This window comes from Coenobita brevimanus, chromosome 73 (genome assembly GCF_032717465.1).
Source record: "Coenobita brevimanus isolate Jiangsu-jjx chromosome 73, ASM3271746v2, whole genome shotgun sequence".
In the NCBI taxonomy this organism is placed as follows: domain Eukaryota; kingdom Metazoa; phylum Arthropoda; class Malacostraca; order Decapoda; family Coenobitidae; genus Coenobita; species Coenobita brevimanus.
This window is the reverse complement of record NC_137026.1, coordinates 13,880,124-13,900,719: the sequence shown is the minus strand read 5'-3', so window position 1 is coordinate 13,900,719 and position 20,596 is coordinate 13,880,124. Positions and strand designations below refer to the sequence as shown.

Sequence of the window (20,596 nt, the reverse complement as noted above, 5' to 3'; positions counted from 1 at the left end):
AAAGGTACAAGTTGATAGACAAAGGCAAAAACGTTTACCTAGACAGGGTGTAAGCACAGAAGCATAGTTCTTGAGGACAACAGGAAGTACTCCATCAGGCCCATATGTCTTGTTAGTATTGAGGCCAGTTATGGCAGAAAATACATCATCTGAAGAAATTTTAATGTCAGCCATGATGAAGTCTGAGGGGGGGAAGTGATGGAGGAACAGCACCGGAATCATTAAGGTGGAATTCGAGGAGAAAGTCTGAGCGAAGAGATCTGCTTTATCAGCAGAAGAAATAGCTACAGAGCCATCAGAATAGAAGAGAAAAGGGATGGATGGTGAGGTAAAGTTGTTAGAAAGGTTTTTGGCAAGGTGCCAGAAGGAGCTGGAAGAATTCAAGTTGGAGAGTTGAGAGCATTTAGTACGGATGAAATTATTTTTAGCAGAGTGAAGAATAGCTTGAGCACGATTCCAGGCAGAAACATAAGCAAGATGTGATTCATGCGTGGGTTCTCTCTGGTACCTTTTATAGGCCCTCTCCTTGTGGTGGACAGCATTAGAACAAGAGTGATTAAACCAAGGCTTTCTTGCTTTAGTCAAAGGATATGATAAGAGAATGTATGCTTCCATGCCCTAGAGAATAACCTCCGTAATGTGCAAGGCACACTCAGATGGCTCCCAGTCATGGAAGCAATAATCAATGAAAATCAAAGAAGTACTGTCTGAGGGCCTCTCAATCTGCAGCTCCAAAGTTCCACAGATGACGTTTCTTTGGAGGGTCTGCAGGCCATACCGGAGCAATAGGACATGTTCAGGTAATAAGGTTGTGATCAGGGGAGCCCAACAGAGAGGGAAGATTAACAGTGTAAGCAGAAGGATTAATTGTAAGGAAGATGTCAAGTATGTTGGAGCTCTCTCCAAGGCGATCAGGGATACGGGTAGGGTGCTGTACAAGTTACTCTAGGTCATTAAGGATAGAAAAGATGTAGGTTTGTTCACCAGGTGGATCAGTGAAACGAGAGGAGAGCCAAAGGTGGTGGTGAACATTGAAATCTCCAAGAATGGAGATTTCAGAGAAAGGAGAAATAGATAGAATGTGTTCCACCGTAGAAGTAAGACAGTCAAAGAATTTTTCGTAGTCAGTGGAATTAGGGGATTAGTAAACAGTGCAGATATATTTAGTCAGAGAATGACAGGAAAGCCGAAGCCAGAGAGTACAGAATTCAGAAGAATCAAGTTCAGGAACATGAGAGCAAGATAAGTTGTTACGTACATATACACAACAGCCACCTTTGGCTTTGAAATGAGTATAGAAAAAGTAGGAGGAAACAGAAAAGGGTTTGCTATCAGTTGCCTCAGACAGCTGAGTCTCTGTCAAGAAGAGAAGGTGAGGTTTAGAGGAGGAGAGGTGGCGTTCAACAGACAGAAAGTTAGAGGAAAGAACGCGAATGTTGCAGAAATGAAGAAGTGAGTCAGACAGTGGCTCCAGACATCTCTCTGAGTCGTCAGCGGGAGAGGGGCGGATGGTGGGGGAATTTGTGCCCCCCCCCCCGCCTGGGAACTCCGAGGCATGATTTATTGCCGCCATTTTTTTTTTTTTTTTTTTTTTTTTTTGAAAAGGTAGTGTAGTGTGTACTGTGCATGTAGTTTGGTGCTGACAGTTAGAGAAACTTGTACTGAAGAGCATGCTGGCCTACTCTCTGTGTTACTGAAACATTGAAAAAGTTCAGCAAAGGGGGATGGTCAGATACTAGCCCTGAGGGTTGATGAAAGGTTCATCCACCTTGGGAGTACTGCCCTGCTCGACTGGTGCTACAGTGTGTGTGTGTGTGTGTGTGTGTGTGTGTGTGTGTGTGTGTGTGTGTGTGTATATATATATATATATATATATATATATATATATATATAGAGAGAGAGAGAGAGAGAGAGAGAGAGAGAGAGAGAGAGCGCATCACCTGGTCTTGTTTGTTGCGTGAACGGCTCAGTCTGCTGGCATGGGAAGCGCAGGTAATGTGACTGATTCTTGAAGTTATTATCAACCAAGTAGTATATATAACTTCCCCCCGTAAAAGGAGACATTACAAAACATGAACAGAGTCATGAGAGGTAGAAAATGAAGTAAGGTAGTTGTAGTACTAGTAGTAATAGTGGTAGTAATAGTAGTAGTAGCAGTAGTAGTAGTAGTAGTAGTAGTAGGAGGAGGAGAACGAGGAGGAGGAGGAGGAGGAGGAGGAGGAGGAGCGAAGTTGTAGTAATAGGAACAGAAGTAGCGATAATGGTAGTAGTAGGCTTGGTAATAGTAGTAGTAATAGTGAAGTAATAATAATAGAACTAGTAGTGTAATAGTAGTAGTAGCAGCAGTGTTGTAGTAGCAGGACCCCAGGTTCATCTAAGCGTGAACCCAGTGAACAACAGACTTAAGTTGTCCTCTGCCAGCAGCTCACCATCCTCACTTCAGTGGATAGGGAAGTTACTGATGGACGGTTGTGTATAACGAGTCAGTGGAGCCACCAGGTTATATCAGTGCCACCACACGAAGGCGTCCCCCTCCAGCAATAGTAACAATGCCAAAGTCGTACATTACATACACGGGAACTGAGAGGTGTAATGTGTGGACTGCCCTGAATATCACTGACAGAAAGGCAAGTAACACAGAAGGGTACTATGGCTCTCTCACACCGTCCTTAGAGATTTATTTTTGGATATCGCTGGTTATGTATCCTTTAGCACGTTATTTAAGCGGAGTATGGCGATTTGAAGAGGATTAATGTTAACAGCAGAGGGCAGTAAGGTGTAATGGTGGTGTGTGGTGTGGTGTGGGAGGGTGGTATGGTGTGTGGTGTGGTGTGGGAGGGTGGTATGGTGTGTGGTGTGGTGTGGGAGGGTGGTATGGTGTGTGGTGTGGTGTGAGAGGGTGGTATGGTGTGTGGTGTGGGAGGGTAGTATGGTGTGTGGTGTGGTGTGAGAGGGTGGTATGGTGTGTGGTGTGGTGTGGGAGGGTGGTATGGTGTGTGGTGTGGTGTGAGAGGGTGGTATGGTGTGTGGTGTGGTGTGGGAGGGTGGTATGGTGTGTGGTGTGGTGTGGGAGGGTGGTATGGTGTGTGGTGTGGTGTGGGAGGGTGATATGGTGTGTGGTGTTGTGTGAGAGGATGGTATGGTGTGTGGTGTGGTGTGGGAGGGTGATATGGTGTGTGGTGTTGTGTGAGAGGATGGTATGGTGTGTGGTGTGAGAGGGTGGTACGGTGTGTGGTGTGGTGTGAGAGGGTGGTATGGTGTGTGGTGTGGTGTAAGAGGGTGGTTTGGTGTGTGGTGTGGTGTGAGAGGGTGGTATGGTGTGTAGTGTGGTGTGAGAGGGTGGTTTGGTGTGTGGCGGGGCGTGAGAGGGTGATATAGTATTAAGTGTGGTTTAAGAGAGTGGTATGGAGTGTAATTCTCCTCCCTTCCATCCGTCCATACTTTTCCTCCCTTCCAACCATCCAACCCTCTCCTTCCTTCCATCCTTCCACACCCCTCCTCCCTTCCATCCTTCCACACCCCTCCTCCCTTCCATCCTTCCATACCCCTCCTCCCTTCCATCCTTCCATACCCCTCCTCCCTTCCATCCTTGTATACCCCTCCTCCCTACCATCTTTCTATACCCCTCCTCCCTTCCATCCTTGTATACCCCTCCTCCCTACCATCTTTCTATACCCCTCTTCCCCTCCATCCTTTTATATCCCTCCTCCCCTCCATCCTTCTATACCCCACCTCCCTTCCATCCTTCCACACCCCTTCTTCCTTCCATCCTTCCACACCCCTTCTCCCTTCCATCCTTCCACACCCCTTCTCCCTTCCATCCTTCCATACCCCTCCTCCCTTCCGTTCTCCGATCTGCATGTTGTCTCTATCAGTCTCCGATCCCATGTTCTTCCCATCCAGCCTAACCACTTTAAGCCCACCCAGGACTGTTATAGCATTATTGTCTCTTTATCTTTTTTTTTTTTAAATACCATTTTTCATTTTGGGGATATTGCTTTCTCTCTCTCTCTCTCTCTCTCTCTCTCTCTCTCTCTCTCTCTCTCTCTCTCTCTCTCTCTCTCTCTCTCTCCATTAACCAGCCATAAGTCAGTCCATCCATCGATCTATCTACCTCTTTACCTTTATCACCTGGCTGTCTCTCTATCCGTCTATCTATCTATCATTCCAGGGTGCAGGTCTTGGCCGTCGGGTCCCGCTTTCCTGGGTTCGGCCGTCAACGTGACAGTCAGCGAAGGGACGCACGCCTTCCTTCCTTGCCGTGTGTCTAACCTGGGAGACAAATCTGTAAGTACCGAAGGAAGGTCCAAGACGGGCTGAAAGTGTTACATAGTCTCTTGTACCATATTCTTGTGTTATTCGTGCAATTACTAACACCTCTTCCTTACCGATTTATTTTTTATTCTGCCCCATTACTATATTCTTGTGCATTATTCATGCAATTTAGGTCCATCCTGAAAAGACCTAAGAAGCAAACCAGGGGATATTAATGAGTAGTATCGAAAATAAATCGTTAGGAAAGAGGTGTTAGGGAGCGGAGAGGAAGAAGAAGGTTATACGGTACATGAGCATCTCTTTGTCAGCCATCTCTGTACCGTATTCTCGTCGGTTAAGGAAGCTCCCTAACATCACTTCCTAAGCGATTTATTTTGTTTGACTTCTTACTGTTCTATTCTGTATTACATAAGTCCTTGCAATATCACCGTACTCTGTATAATTAATGTACAAAAGAATAGTGACCAGCCATATCCAAAATGAAATCGCTAGGGAAGAGGTGTTGGGGTGCTTCCACTTTCCTTTTTCGGTTTAATTTACAGACAGACACATAAGAACCTGTAATAATAATAATAATGATGACGATGATGATGATGATGATGATGATGATGATAATGACGGGTTTGTTCTTGGGAGATCATTGTATTTACGTCTGTAGCATTTCTTGACCCACGGGATATATCACAGTGCTCTGGTGTCAAATCTTGCCTTATATCTCATCCTATTTACACTCTTATTTCTCATTTTTCTATCATCTACCATCATAGCTAATGCTGTGCAATGCGTCATTTCACCTTCCTTATCTTTGACATTATTCTCTGTCTTTCCTACTCTTCTCTCTTCCAGTTTCTTTCCCTTCACAAGGTGGCACCAATATAACAGGGCCGTGGAGCTGCCTGGTTACACAAACGTCCCTCAACTCCTCTATTCCACAAAAAGAGGATGGTGGGCAACAAGAGAGAAGGATCTTCAGCCTGCAGTCCACTGGGTTCACTGTCAAATGAAATGGTTCTGCTGCTACTCTTACTGCTAGTGCGACTGCCACTATCACTACTACTACAACTACTGCTGTTATTACTACTACTACTAGCTTCCTCCTTCTCCTTTTACTACTACTACTACTACTACTAGCCATCTCCACCTCCTCTTCCTCCTCCTCCTCCTCCTCCTCCTCCTCCTCTTACTACTACTACTACTACTACTACTAGCCATCTCCTCCACCTCCTCCTCCTTCTCCTCCTCCTCCTCCTCCTCCTCCTACTACTACTACTACTACTACTACTGCTGCTGCTGCTGCTACTACAACTAATCCCTTCCTCCTCCTCTTGCTACTGCTACTACTACATTTCATTGTAGCTCCAGTCTCATCGTATCTCCCATCTCTCATCCCAGCTCCTTGTCTCTTCTCTCCCTCCCAGGTCACGTGGCTGAGGCGACGCAACCTTCATATCATTACAGCTGGACTTTTGACATACTCCCCAGATGATAGATATAGAGTGAGTATACCGTGATGATGATGGCAGGACGTCCTTAGAGTATAATTATAGTGATGATGATGATGATGATGATGATGATGATGATGACGACAGGACATTTCAGAGCATTTTATGATGATGATGATAATGATGATGATAATGATGATGATGATGATGACAGGACATCTCAGAGCATTTTATGATGATGATGATAATGATGATGATGATAGCAGAACAATCTCAGAGTATATAATGATGATGTTGATGATGATGATGATGACAGGGCAGTTTCAAAGTATCTAATGATGGTGATGATGATGATGATGATGATGATGATGATGATGATGTTGATAATGATGATGTTAATGATGATGGCAGGAAAAACTCAGAGTATATAAAGCTGCTGCTGCTGCTGCTGCTGCTGATGATGATGATGATGATGATGTTGATTATACAGAGGTTATCTTCCTGTCTTTTTCTCAGTCTCATCTCCTCATTTCCTGCCAAGCACCTCTTTCTCATACACTGTACTATTAGTCTCTCACACTCCACTGAACCCACATGGCAGAACCACCTTATAGAGATAGAGAGATGGATAGATAAATAAGAAGAGAGAGAGAGAGAGAGTGGTGTGTGTGTGTGTGTGTGTGTGTGTGTGTGTGTGTGTGTGTGTGTGTGTGTGTGTGTGTCCCAAATATTCAGATCATATATACGTGTTCCTTAAACTGCCTCATTTATACCACGTTCCCCACCAGGTTCTTCATCTATTATCATGTTCACCTTCAAGTGCTTCATCTTTACGTTCTACATCGAGTGCTTCTTCTTATATTTCCTACTCCATCAGGTGCTTCATCTTCACGTTCTACATCGTGCTTCATCTTTACATACTATGTCATGCTTCATTTTTCGTACTTCCACAGGTGCTTCATCCAGCCAACACGGAGGAATGGACGCTGCATATCAAGTCAGCCCAGCCAGGTGACGGAGGCTGGTATGAGTGTCAAGTCAACTCAGATCCAAAAATAACACGACCTGTCCTCCTCATTGTGCAAGGTTAGACAATATTTCTTGACGTTACTACTACTACTACTACTACTACTTCTACTATTAATGCTACTACTACTACTATAAAAAACCTCATACCAATTAATCTGGCCAGGCATGTATGGCAACACTGTTCCTGCCGAGATTCTGATTGGCTGGAGGTGTTTGTTCGATTTCGTTGTTGCTAAAACTGATACTCTTTTTAATATCAGATGTGATACTGAGTTTGTCGATAATACAATCGCAAAAGCAATAAGAAATCCGTTATATACTTACCAACAATGAAATTTTCGTAGGAAGATAGAAATATGAGTCAACAAAGTATTATAACAGTCCAAGTCAAGGTCAGCATTCGAACAATTCCTTTAAATCTCCGACACTCCTTAATATAACAGAAAATTAAGGAAACCTGCTTAATCTAAGTGTTGGTATAATACACACTTAAATTATAATATCAGTCCGCATCCTTAAATCGTGCCACAACTTTGAGTAATTAAAAATTCCAATGAAAAGACGAGTTCTGCGGGGAGGGAGGTTTGAAAAAATTGCGAAAATCAAAGTAGGCTAAAGGAAAACTATTTCATTATATCTCCTCATTATCACAGTACGGACTGATCTTAAAATTTAAATTTGTGTTATACGAATGCTTAGATTAAGCAGGTTTCCTTAATTTTTTGTTATATTTCGAAGTGTCGGAGATTTAAAGGGATTGTTCGAATGCTGACCTTGACTTGGACTTTTTTAATACTTTGTTGACTCATATTTCTATCTTCCTACGAAAATTTCATTGTTGGTAAGTATATAACGGATTTCTTATTGCTTTTGCGATTGTATTATCGACAAACTCAGTATCACATCTGATATTAAAAAGAGTATCAGTTTTAGCAACAACGAAATCGAACAAACACCTCCAGCCAATCAGAATCTCGGCAGGAACAGTGTTGCCATACGTGCCTGGCCAGATTAATTGGTATGAGGTATACTACTACTACTACTGCAGCTGCTGCTGCTACTATTATTATCATTATAGATGTTTCACCTTAACTTGGTCCAGATTTTCGTCTTTTGGCAGCTTATTTCACATACTCGTGGCAGAAGACAGTGCTGTGGCTGTACATCCTTTCCACAGCACGTCTTCATGACTAGCTATAATCTATTGCTATAACTCAGTATTCAAGATGAAGAGATGACAATTTTAGGCCAAGTTAGAGTAAAACAGGTGACAGTAGTAGTATTTGCAACCCCAGGCTCATCTGCATGTGAGCCCAGTGGATTGCGAGCTCAAACTATTATTTTCTCGCACTCCACCATCCTTCTTTAGGGGGCTAGGAAGGAGACTGAGTGACGTTTGTATAATCAGGCAGCTACAAGGCTAGGTCATATCAGTGTCAATACGTAAAGACGTCCTTCTCCAGCACCACACGAGAAACGAAACGATGGGATCTCGCTTTACAATATAACTCCTTGTACTTACCTTGTGCGGTAGGTGATGGGGATCATCATCCACTCACTTGATGTAGTGTCCCCTACTTCTTCCTTCTCCTGTATCATCAATTTTCGATGTCTGCCTTCCTCTCTTCCTATTTTTCCCATTTTCCCTGTCACATTTTATTACTCTTCTTTCCTTTCTCAGGTGGCTTTCCAATGAGTGACAAACCTAATGGTTTCCTGTAAGCCAGGAAACCATTTACTGTGCTGGGTGGTAACTATACAACCAACCCACACGTGTTCCCTACGTGTCAGCAATTGGGTTGTAGGACAGTTAGTGCCCCTCCCCGTAAAACCATTAACTCTGAGACAAACGGCCACCCCTTACCACATTATGGAGTCTGGCTTTAGATAGATACATAGTAACCAATGACTCTTTGTTTACCTCAACACAATATACATCATCTAAGGGAAGTCGGTGAAGTCTAGCCTGTATTTGTCCTCCATATTCTTAAGTCACTCCTGGGCTGTAAATAAACATATATATATATATATATATATATATATATATATATATAAAGGGAATTTTAAGTAGCATGAGTAAAACAATAGGGACATCGGCCGGTATTTTTGTAGGTTTACGAAGTTCCCTAACACCGTTTCCTAGGTCATTTACTGTATATAGTTTATTACATCTCACTGTCCACTACTATGTTACACGAACTCTTCCAGTATCACCATACTCTGCATATGTAACGAACAAAAGGATTTTAACCACCCATATGTAAAAATAAATCGCTAAGGAAGAGGTGCTAGGGAGCTTTCTTACCTGACGAGAGTGTGTACCATCATTTTACTAAAGATAATTAGACTGATTAATACTTCTTATGGCCGTATGTGTAGATATTACTGAAAGTGCAATGCAACAAATTTCTAAAGTGCATGACGAAGATGGAACATATCTGGCTGTCTTGTATAGTTGCTGACTGCGTTCTGTAATATGGGATGCAGGCTAACCATATATAATAGCATCAGGCGTTCCATAAATGACCGTAAAAAGTGAGGGACTTGCCTTCAACATTATAACTGAAGATGTAAGCATACGGCCTGTACCTCCTCGTCCTCGTCCTCCTCCTCGTCCTCCTCCTCCTCCTTTTCTTCCTCTTCTTCGTCCTCCTCCTCCTGAGAAGTTGCAAAATATAGAGCAGGTGTGATAAATTTGTTTTTTCTTTTTATCTTTCATTTTTTGTTTTTGTTTTTAGTGACAATTTTTTTCTTCTTTTACAGATAAAAGATTTAAAGACCCATTTTACAAACACGAATTGGAGATACCACAAAACGGTAAGTAATACTATAAATTTTAAACCAACTGATTTATTATGACACACTCCCTCATCACATTTTCTTAACATTTGACATTTTGAGCGAGTGGGTTTTGTAATAATTATGTTAAAAATATTTCTCATTTTTTCACAAAACTTGTTCCATAACCTCTGAAGGAAAAGGCCACGTAAACACATGAAACTGCTGCTTAGGTGTCATGCTTTGCTTTATTACTTAATGTTATGCATATATTTGCCATGGAAATTGTTGTTTGCATGAAATCTAACTGCTGGGATTTTTGTACATGGAACAGAATCGTCGTGTATTAAAAGAAATTGTTTCGTAGATGTTCAATTTGCTGAGAAAGTATGATTCATAGTTTTTTCTTAGGCATTTGGCAGCTAAGGTATGTCTTTATTCAACCCCTTGTGGTGGCTGACGTATCATTTTCATTTCAATCATATCATTTTGAAACGATTCTATCCACTTACGGATGATTTCAAATAATGAGTAGCTTAATGAAGGCTGCATTTGACTTTTTGTGGTTGAAAAGACTCTTAACTTAATAACACCTAAAACTTGCAAGAATGATTTGAAATATACGACTGATTTTGAGAGAATTAGTAAAATCTTCTGGTTTTTGAGCGAATAAATTATCCAGGTACAATGATGACAGGAAAAAGGTTGAAAACAGGAAACCAGCTTATGAAGTTCTGCATCCAAAAATATCTTTGTCAATGTGGCCACAGCAGGGTTTCCAGTTTCAAGGCTAAAATATATTTGTTTAAGGGTTTTTCTTTACTTAGAGCACAGGGATGAAGTCTTGCCCACGTTTTTATTGATCATCATTATCACCATCATCTCTTGCATCATTATTATTGTTATTATTATTATTATTATTATTATTATTATTATTATTATTTTATTATTATTATTATTATTATTATTCACCCCACCCGTAATTCATTGTGGAAGGCGTGTAGATTAATCATCAGCGTTTATTTATTTTATTTATATATTTATTTATTTGTGAATCTGTGCGTCTATGAACTCTTGAACCAATGAATGGATCATCTTCAAACTTTGCACAGGCGTTGCGTGTGTGGAACTGAGGAAATGGTTCAATTTTGGTGAAAATCCACCTGAGGTAAGGGTGGGAGTGGCAATCCACCAAGGGTAAGGGTGGGAGTGGCAATCCACCAGGGGTAAGGGTGGGAGTGGCAATCCACTAGGGGTAAGGGTGGGAGTGGCAATCCACCAAGGGTAAGGGTGGGAGTGGCAATCCACCAGGGGTAAGGGTGAGAGTGGCAATCCACCAGGGGTAAGGGTGGGAGTGGCAATCCACCAGGGGTAAGGGTGGGGGTGGCAATCCACCAGGGGTAAGGGTGGGAGTGGCAATCCACCAGGGGTAAGGGTGGGAGTGGCAATCCACCAGGGGTAAGGATGGGGGTGGCAATCCACCAGGGGTAAGGGTGGAAGTGGCAATCCACCAGGGGTAAGGGTGGGGGTGGAAATCCACCAGGGGTAAGGGTGGGAGTGGAAATCCACCAGGGGTAAGGGTGGGCGTGGCAATCCACCAGGGGTAAGGTTGGGGGTGGCAATCCACCAGGGGTAAGGGTGGGGGTGGCAATCCACCAGGGGTAAGGGTGGGGGTGGCAATCCACCAGGGGTAAGGGTGGGAGTGGCAATCCACCAGGGGTAAGGGTGGGAGTGGCAATCCACCAGGGGTAAGGGTGGGGGTGGCAATCCACCTGGGGTAAGGGTGGGAGTGGCAATCCACCAGGGGTAAGGGTGGGAGTGGCAATCCACCAGGGGTAAGGGTGGGGGTGGCAATCCACCAGGGGTAAGGGTGGGAGTGGCAGTCCACCAGGGGTAAGGGTGGGAGTGGCAATCCACCAGGGGTAAGGGTGGGAGTGGCAATCCACCAGGGGTAAGGGTGGGAGTGGCAATCCACCAGGGGTAAGGGTGGGAGTGGCAATCCACCAGGGGTAAGGGTGGGAGTGGCAATCCACCAGGGGTAAGGGTGGGAGTGGCAATCCACCAGGGGTAAGGGTGGGAGTGGCAATCCACCAGGGGTAAGGGTGGGAATTTGGGGTCCCACATTTGGAACAAATTCTTCCAAGTGCAATAGGAGGCAAACGGTGAGGTAGACAGATGGTTACTCATATTCAGTATAAGGAAATCATATATGGAGGTTCTATTGACACTATTACATCAAACCTTGGGTGACCTTGAAATGTCAGAGTCAAGGTCACAGATATTTTGACTGCATAAATCAGCCAAACTGTGTTAGGCACATGGCTATTAGTAATCACTAACGGGAAGTCATATGTGGAGGTTGTGTTGGCACCAGAAGATGTGACCTTCAATGACCTTGAAAAAACAAACTCAAGGTCGATCAAACATTAAAGTTTTAAAACTCAGAAACTGCCATTGCTTTAGGTAATAGAGCTATTATCAAGTCAAAACCCTTCATTTAACCCAATTTCCATTCAGCCCAAGTGACGACCCCAATGCAGCCGGCGCGGGAGGGGTGGTGTGACCTCAGGTCACTATGTTATAGTTGTTATTAGTTTTGAGATTAGAAAACAAAGTGAACATTTGTAAACCCAGTAAAGTATGTGTGCCAGTATGTATAAATTGTGTGTGTGTGTGTGTGTGTGTGTGTGTTTTAGTCAAATACTGAATCCGATTTGATATATATTTCTAAGCCTTGGCCACCCCGCTTCTGGGATACATGGCGTCTGGCAATGAATGAATGAATATATTTATATATATGGATTTTTTTAGCGAGTTCCTTGCCCATTACAATTCTGCAAATTCATCTTTCTTCCTTTCATGAAATGAAATATATTGTTGAGAGCGGTAAATACAATACCAGTTTTGTATGCAATGAAGAAGGAACCAAAGGCCAGGAGTCTCCAATTTGTTCCAAGAAAAAAAAAAAAAACAAAGAGCCAAATTCAAGATCCGTTCATTTCGAGATGCCAGGATACACTGCGTTCAAAAGACTGGAGATCATAGGCAGCAGGAAATACAGACAGAGGGAGACATTCCAGAGTTGACCTGTTGCATACATGAAGTAATGACACCTGAGCATAATTAAAGCGAAGAGAGTGTGGTTAGATGTCATGGTCCTTTAGATACAGTGGATGCGTAGAAGGGCAGTGAAAAGGGGTATACGTAATGAATGTTATGTGGAAGCAGGCGAAGTGGATCAAGATGAAGTGAAAGGATATTTGAAATGTGTAAGAAGGCGAGGCATGGAAGGAGATGTTGTGAAACTAACATGGGATCGAATAGTTGTAACAGCAGCTGTACAGGAGTAGTAGTAGCAGTGGCAGTAGTATTTGTTGTTGTTGTTGTTGTTGTTACCTCCTCCAGCTCTGTTGGAGGAGGTTATGTATTCACATTTGCCTGAGTGATTGTCTGTCCACATGATATCTCAGAAAGTTTTCTTTGGATTTCAATGAAATTTTGGGGATATGAAAGTCATGAGCCAAGGACGAGTTGATTAAATTTTGGTGGTGATGTAAGTTCTAGTCCTGGTTCAGAGCCTTTTTTTTCTATTTTGGTTTGTTTGTTCGTACCCATGATATTGCGAAAGTTATGAATGGGTTTCAATGATGTTTTGTGGATATGTGAGTCAGGGAAGAGTTGAGTAAATTTTGGTGGTGATATGAGAGTTGTCTGGTATAGACGCTGGCGGAGGTATGCGCTCTGTGAGTGCTGTACTCTCGTTGTTGTTGTTGTTGTATTAGTAGAAGTTGTTGTAGCAACAGCAGCAGCAACAGTAGTAGCAGTAGTAGTAGTAGCAGTAATGGTAGTAGTAGTAGTAGTAGTAAAGGTAGTGGTAGGAGTAGGAGTAGCGGTAGTAGTAGTAGTAGTTCTTGTTGAGTAACCCCGGTCTGTCTAGTCCAGGACATCTATCAACCGCAGGCAAGCAACCGTCCCTGCAGGCCTGTCCCATGTAGTGAATGTCTGTTCCTTTGTGGCAGACAGCGCCTCCCCACAACCAGGATGGGAAAAGAGTGCGGAGGTTTGGTTCCTGGATGAACGCTGCCTTTGCATCTCTCCATCCAATTAACTGGAGCACCATAGAGAACTTCACAACACCCTGTTGTCTGATTAAGTCACCATCCAGCGTTGAAAATGATTTTCTGGACAGGATACAGTTAGGCTTTTGGAATGAATAGCAATCAAAAGTGACAAATGGGATGGCAGAATTAGAAAAACATGAGGTCAGACAGAAAAAGAATGTTAAATGCGAAAGAAGGAGTAGGCAGTACTACACCAAGTGAGTGGATGATGGTCTCCACCACTTACCATCAGGGATTGAGATGTACAGAGGTGCAAATGACAAGAGTTTGGTACCCACTAGTATCTTCATCCCCAGTCTGAAAATAAAGACCTAGACTGTAATTTGACGGTTGAGTGTCGTAGACTGTGGGAATGTTTGTGTTCTCCTCTCCTACACCCTTTCCCTGTTCCCCCTCCCCCAGTTTTTCCTCTCTCTCTCTCTCTCTCTCTCTCCTCCTTCCCCAGCACTCCTACTCCTCCAGTGCCCTGCAGTTTTCGCTCACACCCCCCATCCTCCCACACACTCTCACTTCCTCTCTCACCCGAGCCTTTCCTCCCCTCTCCTTCTCAGCCCTCTCCATCCTTCTCTCCCCCTCCCATCTCTCCTCTCCCCCTCTTCTCTCCAGTCCTTGCCACCTTCGCTCACACCCTCCCACACACTTTCAACCCTTCCGTTGTGGGCCAGGCGTGAAGCTCTTGGCTCTCGTGTCCCTCCTAAATCCTCACACCTCACTTCTCTCCTCGCGCTTCCCCTCTTCCTTTGCTTCCCCCCTTCCTCCTCATCTTTATCTTCCTCTCCTTCTTCCTTACTTCACACTTGTCTCTTAAAAATTCACCTTACTACCTTTCCTTCCTTCTCACCCAAAACTACTCACTTCTCCTCTTCCTTATCCCTCATCTTCACTTCGTCTTCTCCTTTGCTTCCCTCTTTCCTATTTCTCCTCCTCGTCCTCCTCCTCTTCCTTCTCCTCCTCCTTCTTCTAAAAATTCCTTCCTTCTCATGCAACACATCTCACTTTCCATCTTCCTTTCAGCATCTTCCTTACTCCTCATTTCCCCTCCTCCTTCTCCCCCATCTTCACCTCATACTTCTCACACTAAAACTCACTCCACTTCCCCCCCTCTCTCCACATCCTAACCCCACACATCTTAGATCTCTTCTTTCTTCTCTCCCTCCTCATCTCACATCTCCTGTTCCCTCTCCTTGGCTCCTGCCTTCCTTTCTCCATCTTCCTGTCATCTTCAACTAACGCCACTCACTCAGAAATCCATCTCTTTTCTCTTTTTTCTCCCCTCCCCTTTCCTTCTCAATCCACACACTCCTTACTTCCCTTCCACCTCTCCTCTTCACTTCATCTGTCTCTTTCCCTTTCTCTCTCTTTCCTTCTTACTCCAATCTATTGACTTCACCTTCTGTCTCTCTGTCTCCTCTTCACTTCATCTCTCTCTTCCCTTCTGCCTGTCTCTCCTCACTCCACCTCGCTCACTTCCACTTTTGCCTCTCTAAACCAGCCATATCCAAATCGCTGAGGAAGAGGTGCTAGGGAGCCTACTTATGCAACTCCTGGGTATTTTCTTAATTTAAATTCCTTCTTTCTTCAGACGATTTTATTCATCTTGAGACAGACTTGTTTTGGCGTTAGATTTTGCCTTGAAAACCCCTTCAGTACTACACTCTCTCTCTCTCTCTCTCTCTCTCTCTCTCTAGTCCTCAGTTATTTTTCAATATCAGTCTACGTAATTTGGTTTTCTATAATTTTGTTTTTATAATTTATTTATTTTTTAATTTTTTTGCCATGGTGGGTTTCTCTGAGCTGAGGTGTAATAAGCAAAATAAGTCACTTAGGAAGAGGTGTTAGGGAGCTTCCTAAACCGACAAGAATACGGGTCTTAAACTCATAAATTACGAGCACTTTAGTTACAACAGACCTTATACGAATACCCTCGAAAAGACATATTGCTTTCTTCCTGCTTGCTTTTTTTTGCACTCCTTTGAACTCCTCTGAACTCCTTTAAACTCCTTTGCACTCCTCTGTACTCGTTTGAACTTCTTTGAACTTCTTTGCACTACTTTGAACTCATCTGAACTTCTTTGCACTCCTTTGTACTCATTTACACTTCCTTGTACTCTTTTGCTCTCCTTTAAACTCCTTTGCACTCCTTTGAACTCCTTTGCACTACTTTGAACTCCTTTGAACTCTGAACTCCTTTGCATTCCTTTGAATTCTTTTGAACTCGTTTGTACTCATTAGAACTCCTCTGAACTCTGAACTCCTCTGCACTCCTTCCACTTCTTTTGTACTCCTTTGAACTCCTTTGTACTCCGTTACACCTGAGTCTCGCTTGGTCTCCTAACTCGTGTTCTCAAGTAACATCAAAGACGCCGTTCATAATCTCAACCATGTTAGGGTAATGAGCACCACGTTGCCTCGCTTGTGTCTGAAAACTACAGTGCACTGACGGGGGGTGGGGAGGGGAGAGGGGAGAGGGGAAGGTGGGGAGGGGAAGGGGGAGGAGAGAAGGGTAAGTGAGAATAAAGGGTGATGGACAAAGGGAGGGGGGAGAGGAAAGGGAAGAAAGGACGAATGATGAGAGAGAGAGAGAGAGAGAGAGAGAGAGAGAATCATCATCTTCATCATCATCATCCGGACCTCCTTTCCGACCGAAGGGCAGGATGAGGAGTAGCAATGTCCAGACAGCCCAAATTTGCCCAATCCAATGGGCAACTCTTCCATTCACTCATCATTCAAGCCCCCGGAATCCTGGCCCCATCGGATACGCCAAACACATTCATCACGTTCTGTAGCTTCACACAAACGTATCCGATTGAGTCAATCTGGACGCTGCCACGTTAAAAGGGGGTGCCAAAATCTCTGATCATGCGCTTCTCCTCACAACATTCATCTAGCCAGCTCGACTCTTGTCAGTTCCATAGCCTCACCGACTTCCAAACTTCTTTTCCTCACACACTCATCCACCATATCTCTCCACCTTCTCCTTGGCCTACCTCGCCTCCTCCCTCCTTCAAATTCCCTCAGATATATCTTTTTCACCACTCTGTTGTTATTCATTCTGTCCACATAACCATACCATCATAGTACACTCTCTTCGATTCTTGTGTCCACCGACTTCCTCACTCCACACCTTTCACGAATCACATTATTTCGTATCCGATCCACCCTCTGTACTCCACATACATTCCTCAGCAGTCCCATCTCCACTGCTGTTACTCTTGACTTTTCATTTTCATGCCACACCATAGTCTCACATCCATATGTTAAAGTTGGCACTAACACTCCCTCATGTAAGCCTCGTGCAGCTGCAACACTCAAGCCTCTTTTTCTTATCAAGGCCTTCATTGCACCAGCTACTTTTCTTCCTTGTGTAACTCCACTTTCAACTTCTTTTGCACATTTTCCTCTCTTTTCTGTCACTGTACCCAGGTATTTGAAATCTCTCACCAATTTCAGTCTCTCCCCATTCACTCCAACATCACACTGGGAGTCACCTTCTTTCTCAGTAACCATCACTTTACTCTTTTATACATTTACTCTGAAGGCACGACGCTCACAGACATCAGCAAAACTCTGTATTAGCCTACCAAGTTTTTGTCCGGTACTTCCAAGCAGTATTGGATCATCAGCATACAACATATTTGAGATATTCCATCCATCACGACTCATTACCAATGCCATCCCTCTCTCCATTACTCGTGTTTTTACTTCTCTCATCACCCCATCCACATATATATATATATATATATATATATATATATATATATATATATATATATATATATATATATATAAATTGAACATCCATGGGGACACCACACAACCTTGTCGCACGCCTACACCGATCGTGAACCATTCACTTAGATACCCATTAACTCTTACACATGCATCACTACCATCATCAAAATCTTGACAGCACCTAGCAGCTTACCATCTACACTGTACATGCGCAAAACTTTTCACAATCTCTCCTTGTCTACTTTATTGTATGCTTTTTTCAGATCCATGAATGCCATAAACACCGTATGGTCCTTCTCACAAGCCTTCTCTGCTATCTGTCTCATTGCAAATATCTGATCCACACATCCTCTGCCACTCCTAAAGCCACCCTATTCATCACTCACTAAGACTTCTGATACCTCTCTTGCTTTCTCTATAATAATTCTTCCATATACCTTCCCTACCACACTTAATAAACTTATGCCACGATATTTCTTGCACTCACTTCGCTCACCTTGATTTTTGTACAGAGGTACAATCACAGCCTTTTTTCCACTCTGCAGGCACAGTTTCACTCATCCATGCCTTCTTACATATTGTTACGTTCCCGTTCCCACACTGCCACAGGCTCCAACAGTAGTAGTATAGTACAGGAAGGACGTTGCCCAGTGAGTTGTTCTTCTTATGGTCAGCCTTTAGGTGTGCAGTACACAAGATCAGCTGAGGCGAAAATAAACACTGGCTCCTTAAAGTTCACTGTCTTTATTTTCCAAATAATTCCACTTAATGCTTTTCAACTTCACTGTTCTCACAAGCACTGGAGCTATACACACTTTATAGATTGCAGTTACACTTAATGTTTAACAACACTTCACAGTTAGTACACTTAATGCTTGCTAACACTTCACTTATTACACAAGTACTGAAAATAATCTTCACTGACAGTAATTACACTTAATACACTTCACTGTCTTCTCAAGTTCCACTGATATACAAACTTCAATAACCCGTCACTGTTTGCCACTGTTTTCACAAGTATCAAAAATATACAACCTTCACTGACACTGACACTGCACCATAATCGACTGCACTTCGCACAAACTGACTGAAACCCGACTAAACTCCAAACTGACTGACTAACTAAGCTCTTCCCCATCCTTGTATAAGCTTGCATTGTTCTAGAAACGTCCACTTCTCCAACATTCTAGGACATACTATCTTACATCAGCCCCTAGCAACAACAGTTACCAACTACGAGACATCAAAACATTCTAGAGTTGTCTTACATTACATAACACTCTAAATCATTAACCATACGAACTTCAATTACATAATTTAACAAGCAATTACTTAAATAAAACATTACTGAGAAAAAGCACATTAAATTAATGCATAACTTACGAAATAACTATGCTTACAAACAGCAAGCAAACTGGCAACTCTGACTAGTACCGAAACTTACGGTACCAGAAACGTCTCGAAAGATCTCGGCTACCTAACTGCCAAATCCCCCTTCGTAACAATATCTTTAACAAGCACTTCATTCCACTCTCTCCACAACACTTAAGCATCTCTGCATACACCTCATCAACCCCAGCTGCTTTCCCATTTTTCAGCCACCTCACAGCGTTTTTCACCTGTGCTAGTGTCACGTCTCCTGGCATTGCATTCCTTCTCTGCACCCCCCCCCCCCAAACCAAACATGTTTACAGCCGCTCTGCTCCTTCTCTGTTCCCATTCATCAGGCTTTCAAAATATTCTTTCCATCTGGTCCTTACTTCATCTCCATGGGTTAATAATCTACCGCCTGAATCCTTCACACCATCACATTTCTTTCTCGCTTTCACTTCTACATTTCCGCACCTCTTTCCAGAATAACTTCCTATTTTCAGAGCAGTTCGCATTCATTTTTCTTCCTTGATCATCATTTACCTCCTTCTTTTTTCTCTTCACTAGTCTCTTTACGTGCCTCTTGCCCTCAATATAATCAGTTCCTATTTCAACTGAACCCCTATCCTGTAACCATTTTAGCCACTTCTTCCTCTTTTCCTCCTCCACTCTCTTAACCTCCTCATCCCACCATACCATACCTTTCATCTTTGTTGTTACTCTTGCCACACCACACACCACTTTAGCATTCCTAACTAAGCAATCCCTATATGCATTCCACAGCCTCTCCAGATCCATTTCATTCCACTTCACTGATTCTAACTCCTCCTCTATTTTGATCCTGTAATCATCTGCCATTTATTTGATCTTCAGCTTCTCAACTTTTAGTCTTTCTCCCTGACTGCTCCTCTCTCTCTCTGATCCACCTCACTCCTCTTAGCTTGATCTTGCATACCACAATCATATGATCTGACAGACCCCCACATCGTCCTCTCACGGCTCTCGTATCAGCAACCATTCCCATCATCGACCTCAATCAGGCTTCTGCCACCACGATCCCCGTTTCCTCTCTACCATGTATGTTAATGTGCATCTTTGTGTTTGAAATACGAGTTACAAATGCACAACCTCTTCTCCTGACACATCCTTTAGTCACTTCCCATTATCATTTTCTCCTGATACTCCATAACAACCCATTATGTCATCCTCAGGACCAGTGCCTAGTCTTCAATTCATATCCCCCATTATGATCACCTTGTAGCTCCTGGGCATTTCTCCCACTACTTCATCCAGTTCATCCCAAAATCTGTTTTTCTCTCTCTCACTCTTGTCCTCACATGGTGCATATGCTACAATCACTGCCACTTTCACCTTCTCATACTTGAACTTAACATACATACACCTCGAGCTGACACATTTGTAGTCTCTCATTCCACTCTGCCACACCTCATTCATCAACAAAGCAACTCCTTCGCATCTTCCTCGCCCATTCATTCCCGATCTTACACATTTCACACCCTCCCACCCCTCCACTTCCCACCCTTTCATCTTCGTTTCACACAATGCCATCACGGCATTTCTCACACTCTTGAACACATTCACCACTTCCACTCTCTTGCTATCCTCATTCACGCCTCTCACATTCCATATGGCCATGCAAATCTGCCCATTTGGTTGGGGCCCCAGGCAGGTACTGGGCCCTCCGAGGCTCTCTGAAACAACTGCCATGATTAAGTGATTTTGGATAGGGAAATCTGGGGGACACTTATCCCTGCCAGAAATCCAGGTTATATGGTTACCACTCAGCATAGTAAATGGTTTCCTGGGTACAGGAAACCATTTGGCTTG

General features: G+C 43.3%; 1 protein-coding gene across 1 annotated transcript in view; it reads left to right on the top strand.

Moving 5' to 3' along the window:
- LOC145407485 (netrin receptor DCC-like) overlaps positions 1–20,596 on the top strand; it is a 110,397-nt gene that overhangs the window by 70,627 nt on the left and 19,174 nt on the right. The window contains exons 4-7 of the mRNA XM_080278415.1: positions 4,129–4,287; positions 5,694–5,771; positions 6,671–6,803; positions 9,510–9,563. Coding sequence (XP_080134541.1) covers positions 4,129–4,287; positions 5,694–5,771; positions 6,671–6,803; positions 9,510–9,563 — 424 coding nt within the window. The remainder of the gene's footprint in view (positions 1–4,128; positions 4,288–5,693; positions 5,772–6,670; positions 6,804–9,509; positions 9,564–20,596) is intronic.